Consider the following 8,752-nt stretch of genomic DNA (forward strand, 5'->3'; position numbering starts at 1 on the left):
CTAACACTGAATCACATGACCTAGACCCATTCAAATCACCAAGTGGATTCTCAGTTCTTGCCCACCACTTGTTTGTTAAAATACCCCAGGAAGTCATGCCCACATTCTATGCGAACACCATTCTCTTCCAAGAACTAGAAACAACTTTGTTTCACCATGAGTGGTATTTCATCTGATTGTGGCACTCTTGACATCTTGCATTGCGGAATCATTGAACTACGATTTGCTTGGATTCTCTTGCTTGGAGATTATACACATGGTGTCTTAGTTAAAGATGCTTTGTTCTAGGACCATGAGTTTTCCACTCATGCTGTCACCACCAATAAGAATTTCAAATATCTGAAGGACTGCTACAACATTGAGGACAAGGTTGGTCTTCATGTAGTATATAGTTATATCAGTCATGTTGTTTGGTTTAATGTTTGTTAGCATGCACGTTTCATAATGAGGGAACTATAGATGACAACAACGTTGTTGAAGTTGAAATGATAGAAAAGATTAGGCACAAGATTTTGGGTTCCAAACTTGGTTTTATTGCTGCATTGCACCAGATTGCGAAATGGCTCCAGGGTGCGTTAAGGCATACATGGACTGCAATTAAGCTTACACAGGCTCAAATACAATATGTCTCTTCTTTGGATAGTCTTGGTGGCATGTTCTGTGTTATTGACATGAATTACATATGAGTTATGACAAGGTGTGTGATGTGTTGAATGATTTTGGGACCTTGTTGTTACTAGTTTGGCCATAGTACTTAAACAAAGGGGAATTGCAACAAATTTTCCCTACAATTCTTAGAGTGGTTTATATTTGTGCCAATTATCATGATTGTATCAATGTTCTGAGCAACCATTATTTCTTCAGCAACATCTCATTTCAACAGGTTTTGTGAGAATTGGAAACAAGCAACACTTATTCAACTTTCCTAAAAGCTAACTTATTAAACTTAGCTAAATTAACATTTCTATTTATAACAAAGACTGATAAGTCTTGGTAAATATACCAACAAATTCCTCCCCTTAAACTTAAAAGCTCATGAGTATACAGTTTAATTTTCAAGTGGTTGTACTCGCAGTAGTCTCCTAAATTTTACAAACTGATCCAATTTTAATAGCTTTGTCATAATATTTGTGTTGGAAACGATATAATTTAAAACGCCTAATACAAGGCCAGCGGATAATTATTTTAAGATTGTACTTTTCCTACACTATAATAATTAATAACAATAATAATTTCTTATAAAAATGAATGAGAGTTTAAATATTATTATTACGATATCACCAATACAAATGATGGCTAAACTCTCATAAAAAATAGTAGAGAGACTATAATTCAAGGAGAGTTTTTCTCCTTTACTTTCCGTATATTTTTTTAGAAAAACTCGTATGAATGATATTTTACGCATGCGTTCAATAATATATCAACATATCATATATGGTATTTAAAAACACATGATGTGTCACATTCATTAAATGATGTGGCAACACATTATTGGATGTATGTGTAAAAAATCTTTATACTGACAGTGCACCGCAATTAAACTCTTTCATAATTACATGGCCGTCAATAAATCCTATCACAATTAGAGATACTAATATTTTTTTTAAACTTGCGGGGTCCCATTTAAAGCCAGAATTTTTTTGCTATGTATAGACTTAACCCACCGAAATTGACACCAGCTGGAATCGAACCTAAGACCTTGAGAGGAACATACTCCAAGGACTCAAGCCAACGCCACTAGACCAACCCCAAGTGGTGTTGTTAAGTTAGATATCATGACTCGGATTCAAATTCAAAAAAGTTCACCGTTGTGTGTGAGATTTTTTTTGGTTTATGATGGAGCTGGGGATAGAACTCAAGATCTCTAACATACTATTAAAACCTTTCACCACTAAAACTCACCACTAGACCAAACTCAGTGGCTTTATTTGTCGTTTCTAAAAATAAATAAAAAACCCAAAAATGTTGATGTTGGGCTATTATGAAAAAAAAATTGATATTGGGCTTACACGAAATTACAAAGAGCCCAATAAGTATATAACATGTTCATTTCATTGATTCTCTTCTCTTGTTTCTGATAAAACCCTAATTATCTATCTATCTATCTCCGGAGAAGAAATCAAGCCGCCGCCGCGAAAATGGTGTCCGGATCGGGAGTGTGCGCAAAGAGAGTGGTGGTGGACGCTCGTCACCACATGCTCGGTCGTCTTGCCTCGATTGTAGCAAAGGAGCTTCTGAATGGTCAAAAGGTTGTTCTTGTTAGATGTGAAGAAATTGCAGTCTCCGGTGGACTCGTTAGACAGAAGATGAAGTATATGCGTTTCCGTCGTAAGCGTATGAACACTCAACCTTCTCATGGTCCTATTCATTTCCGTGCTCCTTCCAAGATCTTTTGGCGCACTGTTCGTGGGTTAGTTACTTAATTACTCTGTTTTTCTATTGATCTTGTTTAATTCAATATGAACTGTGAAATTTGTTATTAATTAGTGTTGTTAATTGTTATTATTGTAAAAAAAAATCACATTTTTCCTTGATCTTATGATTTTTTTACATGTGTTGGATATGTTTGATATTGATTTAATTTAGACTGTGTAGTTTTGTAGTTTATATCTCTGTTTAATTGATAGAAATTATGACATTGGCATTAAGTATATGATTGGTTCCACTTTTGCAGCTAGAAGTGTATAGTTAATTATGCATCTGGAATTGATTCTAACTTGAAGCTAGAGTAGATTTCATTTTTGGTCTAGAATTTAGAGCTTTTGATTCTAGAATTGATTTGTAGACAACATGTTTTAAGCATTAATCTCTTTACTTTCAACTCACTTTTTGCCAGAATCCATTTTGTACAATCAATTCTTTCAAAATCAATGTTTGCTACCACAGTTCCAAATATACATGTGTTATTTTTTGTGGTTTTTGAGAAGTGTAATTTGACTATATAGAATGAATTGTTTTAGAGTTGAATGTCATTGTTTCTTTGTTATTAAAAAGTGTTGTTGTTGAGTGTGTAATGTTTTGGAGGTTTTTGAGAAGTATTTTGTGTTTATGGTAGAATGATTCCACACAAGACAAAGCGTGGAGAAGCTGCACTTGCCAGATTGAAGGTTTACGAGGGAATTCCTCCTCCATATGATAAGATCAAGAGGATGGTTGTTCCTGATGCTCTTAAGTAAGATTCATTTTATCATTTGATTTACGGTTGTTGATTTTTGTTATTGTTGAATTGAAATGTTTTTATATTGAATTTGAATACTGATTTTCATGAGTGAATGAATGAAATTAGGGTGTTGAGGCTTCAAAAGGGACACAAATACTGCTTGCTTGGTCAATTGTCATCAGAGGTTGGATGGAACTACTATGACACCATCAAGGAGCTGGAGAAGAAGAGGAAGGAACGTGCACATTTGGCTTATGAGAAGAAGAAGCTGCTCAATAAGTTGAGGGCTAAAGCCGAGAAGAATGTAGACGAGAGGCTTGCTCCACAACTCGAAATCCTTGCTCCCGTTAAATACTAAGTCGTTGTCACCAGTTTAAATTTTGATTTTGTAGTGTATCAAATTGAACTCCATTTCAGTTTTGGTTGTTATTCTATGTTTATCGGAGCTTAGAAATGACAAATCTTGGACGATGTTATTTTCTTATTATAATTTTTGTCATTCCACCTACTTTCTAAAACTGTTCCCCTTTGGTGTAACATCAAATATTGTTGGTGTGTGGTAAGAACATATACTATGAATCTGTGTTTTATTTATTTGATTGATGCTTCCATTAGGTGACTGAATGTCTTGCATTTGAGATGGATACTTTATCGTTGTTCTCGATTAAAGTTCAGTATCTCGGCTTGGGGATGTGACACAATCAAATTCTTGGTTAAGTTATTGTCTTCTGACCTCACCCATATTTTAAGTGCTACTGATTTTTAACTCCATGAAGTTCAACCAATTGAGCTACTGATGTAAATGTAAAATGCTGTGTCCAGTTATAAATTTAGAAAATTAGCTGCGAAAGTTTTTTCTTTTAAAACAAGCAAAGATTGATCATAACTTGATTAAACCTTTAAGTGCATTGATTTTATGAAACTGAGACCATATGGTATTTTACTGGGTGAAGAACCTTCCAATAAAGTCGACACGTTCAGCAGGCTATGGAGGGGTTATTCGAAATAGCGATGACAATTTTCTGGCGGCTTTTGCAGCTAATATCGGTTGTTCAGTTATGCACGATGAGTTATGGTGTATTATGAATGGCTTGAATCTTGCTTCTTGCAGAGGGGACGAGTTGATTAGGGTGGAGTCTGATTCGACGGTGGCTTTAAAGCTTGTCAAAGAAGGTTGTAATAAGGAGCATCCTGCCTATCAGCTTGTCCAAGCCATCCATTGTATTGTTGCAACTAGACGTGTTTTATGGAATCATTGTTTTCGTGAGGCAAATCAAGTAGCCGATGCTCTAGCTAAGCATAGTTTAGATATCAATGTTGATTGTAAGTTTTTAATTCTGTTCCAGATTTCCTAATCTTGCCTTTTAAGGCAGATTTAGCTTGTACTGTTTTCCCTAGGGGATTTTAATCTAATCTTGGGAGCTTTTGCTCCCTGTTTCATAAAAAAAAAACAAAAAAGCATTATACAGGAAATAGTGAAGACAATATAGATCATATTATAAGTATTGTTTTAAATAAAACTAACATAAAAAATAGAATGTCATTCTATGAATTTTCATAAAGAGGTTTAAATAAGTTACAATGAATAAAAAACTCTACATCAATTTAAACAATGCTACATTTTTGTTGTTGGTTTTGGCCCCAGACCTTTAATCATGTTGAAAGAGACAATAATCATCTCATCCAAAAGATGTTTAAGATCAATATATAAAAATCATTGTATTCAATCACAATTTTTTCAGATTACTTACAATTTTTCTGGATTGTTTTTATGTCAATACTCCTACTACAAGAATGTGAACGATGTTAATAAAATTTAATTTCAAATTCTAACACTATATACAGATTTGGAGTTTTTCTTATGAACTTGTATATCAAAATTTTGGAGATTTCAGGGAGCTTTTTCCGTCTTGATTGTTGTGGTGCGTGATGATGCTCGTGTAGTTGTTTGTTCATGACCAAGAGGTTTCTAAGTAGATTGTTCACCAAGCTATTGCCACTCTGAATGCCGTGGTACCTGATGATGCTGGAAAAGATGTGGTTAACATGTCTCTGTCATGTAACTTATGTTACTTGAAGTTGTTTCTGAAGAGATTGCTGAGCATATGTTATTGCTCCTTTGACTGATGTGGCACCTGATTGGAGCAACAAAGATTATTTTTATTTTTTTTACCTATTACATACAACTCAAATTCCTCACCACTAGACCAAACATAGTAACTTAGCTACAGAGATTTCTTAGGAGCATACAAGAGATTTCTTAGGAGCATACAAGTGTTGTGAGATATGAAGTTACACTGATTTGTATTGCAATCTTTGTTTTGTCTAATTTTTCACAACCTATACATTTATCTATAATATGTTATGTTTGCAGGTTTGAAATTTTTTACCGAATGTATATTTGCATAGGGAGGATTTTATGGATATTTTTGCTGATGAAAAATTTAAATAATTAATATATCAATTTTTTAATTATAAACAAAAATATTTTTTTCAACAAATATGTGAACTTTAATACTTAGTAATGTTTATAATTCAAATAAATATGGAATAAAAGAATACAAGATATATATTTATTAATGATGCTTAAAATAACTGCAAGTCGGTAGGAATCCCTATTACTACTCCATCTGTTTCCAAATGATAAAAAAATGGTTTTCGGTTATACCATCACAAATAATCTTACCTTACTATATAACTATCATACACCAGAGACAACAATTTTTACGATGACGAATATTTTCTAACGGGACTAATTTCACACTACACACAATATCATCCTATGATAAAAAATATCACGGCAACACCGTGACCCGTGCATACGTATGACTATTATGCCAGTTTTGCTAATTGAAAGGGGCATCATGCTCACACTTGCCCCACTATCACACAAATTATTTTCATCTTCCCAACATTAAGGCATGCTCTCTACAATTTATTTGTAACTTGTACTTTTAATTCGGTGATGTTATTGTTGTTCTACTACAATTTATTTGTATTTTTGTATTTTTTTTCTCGCCATTTGTATATGTTACACTTATGGTTGAGTATTATAATATATTTGCTGATTAAAAAAAAAATAGGCAAGCTCTCCGGTCTCCACTACCATAACTTGAGCCTTAGACTTCAGGGTAACTTAATATGAATCGATTTCACTCTTTTTTTCTTCTTTCAAATTCTCTTGATTCATTTCTAATAAATAAATAAAAAATAAAACAAGTGAAATCTTTGGGGACTAAAATGAAAATTTTGAAAAACTATAGGGACCAAAAACATATTTAACCATTTCTTAAATTATCATTTGCCTATAGTTGAATATTAATAGCTAAGATAGATAATACTATAAGAAGTAAGCAACAAGTCAGGGAGAACCAGCAAAGATAAGGATCTATTTCTTAACTGCTTTTTAATTTAAAATAAAATCATGTAACTAAAAATTTATCTAAAAGTATGGGATAAATTAAGATCTAGTGCACACAAATATCGCAACAAAATTTTATAGTCTTATAAATAGATCAATATAAGGCCACATAAATCACAAATTCTCTTTCTAAATTATCTTGTTTACCAAGCCTAAGCTCTTTGCAAAAGTAGAAGCTCTTCTTGAAAAGTTATTCTTTTTCGTTAAATAATTAGCTTGGCTATGAAGGAATGATCTCATAGCCCATAGGGGTTTGGATAGTAACAACCTACATAATCCAATATTATTCATAATTAGCTTGGCAATGATGATGGATATATAGTTCCAAATACATATGTTTATATGTAGAGTCTTGAATCTTGATGATGATGTTTGGAATGGAGAAATTCATAACATTTATTGTTTGTTCTTTTATCATTTCGCATATTTTTATTGTTGTTTTTCAATAAAAAAATATGCCAAATGATAAAAGATTAAACAACATGTTAATTTTGTTTGTATCTCTCTCTACCTCCACTTGTGACTTAAAGGTTAAAAAGATAAGAGGTAAATAGAACTTTTAATATTTTTCAAAGTGATTTCATTTGTTGTATTAGATTTAGGTGATGTCATTTGTTTGTTGACGCATGTTTTAATTTTTAGCTTATTATGATTATGATAATCCAATGTAAAGAAAATCAATTTTGTACATTTAATTTGTTTAATTTTGTAAATTATTATAACTTTTTACTAAAATATAGAATATACTTTATATGTTATAGGCCACATTAATCTTGATCTCTGGAATTAATATTCTTCCTCCCGAGGCTCCTAGGGCCGGTGTGTGGCGTGTGAAGGTATGATTGAGTCGTCGATTCATCTATTTTTGAATTCTAATAATGCTTTCTTGGTGTGGATCGAAATCTTTAGAAGTTTAGAGGCATTGGAGTTGAGAACAGAGCCGGTCCCAAGATTTTGTAGAAGACAAATAAAATTTAGGTTGTCATGTGTTTATTTTGGTTGTATATATAAAGTGATTTTTCTTCCAAAAAAAATGTCATTTTGTAGGGGATTTCGGCTTTCCAATTTTAGGGATTTGTTTTGTTTTTTAGAGCAATCTTTGTATTAAATTAATGTTTTGACTTTTGAGAGCAATGTTTTTGCTTTGTTGTAGACTACACATCTTTTGGTCAAAAAAGATCAGCTTCACTACGAGGAAGACTTTTTATCAAATCCTTTTCTTCCATGAAGGATACTGCAGACAAGATTTGAATCGAATTTGGGAGATGTTGGATATGCCTTGAAATCTTAGTTACAAGAAGTCAGAAAAATCTTTGTTGAATCTTTTGCATCTTTGATGTTTTGGAGATTTCTTAGGAGCATACAAGTGTTGTGAGATATGAAGTTACACTGATTTGTATTGCAATCTTTGTTTTGTCTAATTTTTCACAACCTATACATTTATCTATAATATGTTATGTTTGCAGGTTTGAAATTTTTTACCGAATGTATATTTGCATAGGGAGGATTTTATGGATATTTTTGCTGATGAAAAATTTAAATAATTAATATATCAATTTTTTAATTATAAACAAAAATATTTTTTTCAACAAATATGTGAACTTTAATACTTAGTAATGTTTATAATTCAAATAAATATGGAATAAAAGAATACAAGATATATATTTATTAATGATGCTTAAAATAACTGCAAGTCGGTAGGAATCCCTATTACTACTCCATCTGTTTCCAAATGATAAAAAAATGGTTTTCGGTTATACCATCACAAATAATCTTACCTTACTATATAACTATCATACACCAGAGACAACAATTTTTACGATGACGAATATTTTCTAACGGGACTAATTTCACACTACACACAATATCATCCTATGATAAAAAATATCACGGCAACACCGTGACCCGTGCATACGTATGACTATTATGCCAGTTTTGCTAATTGAAAGGGGCATCATGCTCACACTTGCCCCACTATCACACAAATTATTTTCATCTTCCCAACATTAAGGCATGCTCTCTACAATTTATTTGTAACTTGTACTTTTAATTCGGTGATGTTATTGTTGTTCTACTACAATTTATTTGTATTTTTGTATTTTTTTTCTCGCCATTTGTATATGTTACACTTATGGTTGAGTATTATAATATATTTGCTGATTAAAAAAAAA

At 32.2% G+C, this 8,752-nt stretch overlaps 1 protein-coding gene across 1 annotated transcript; it reads left to right on the plus strand.

The window, feature by feature from the left end:
• Positions 1-2,066: 2,066 nt before the first annotated feature.
• On the plus strand, positions 2,067-3,784 carry LOC123888061 (60S ribosomal protein L13a-4-like). Its single transcript, XM_045937018.1, has 3 exons — positions 2,067-2,410; positions 3,056-3,172; positions 3,287-3,784. The coding sequence occupies exons 1-3, from the start codon at positions 2,139-2,141 to the stop codon at positions 3,516-3,518; spliced, it is 621 nt and encodes a 206-aa protein (XP_045792974.1). The 5' UTR covers positions 2,067-2,138; the 3' UTR covers positions 3,519-3,784.
• Positions 3,785-8,752: the final 4,968 nt, after the last annotated feature.

This window comes from Trifolium pratense, linkage group LG6 (assembly GCF_020283565.1).
Source record: "Trifolium pratense cultivar HEN17-A07 linkage group LG6, ARS_RC_1.1, whole genome shotgun sequence".
Classification (NCBI taxonomy): domain Eukaryota; kingdom Viridiplantae; phylum Streptophyta; class Magnoliopsida; order Fabales; family Fabaceae; genus Trifolium; species Trifolium pratense.

Coding starts and splice junctions, on each gene's coding strand:
- LOC123888061 (XM_045937018.1), top strand. CDS start 2,139: ATGGTGTCCGGATCGGGAGTGTGCGCAAAGAGAGTGGTGGTGGACGCT. Junction 2,411..3,055: donor TTTTGGCGCACTGTTCGTGG/GTTAGTTACTTA, acceptor TGTTTATGGTAG/AATGATTCCACACAAGACAA. Junction 3,173..3,286: donor GTTGTTCCTGATGCTCTTAA/GTAAGATTCATT, acceptor GAATGAAATTAG/GGTGTTGAGGCTTCAAAAGG.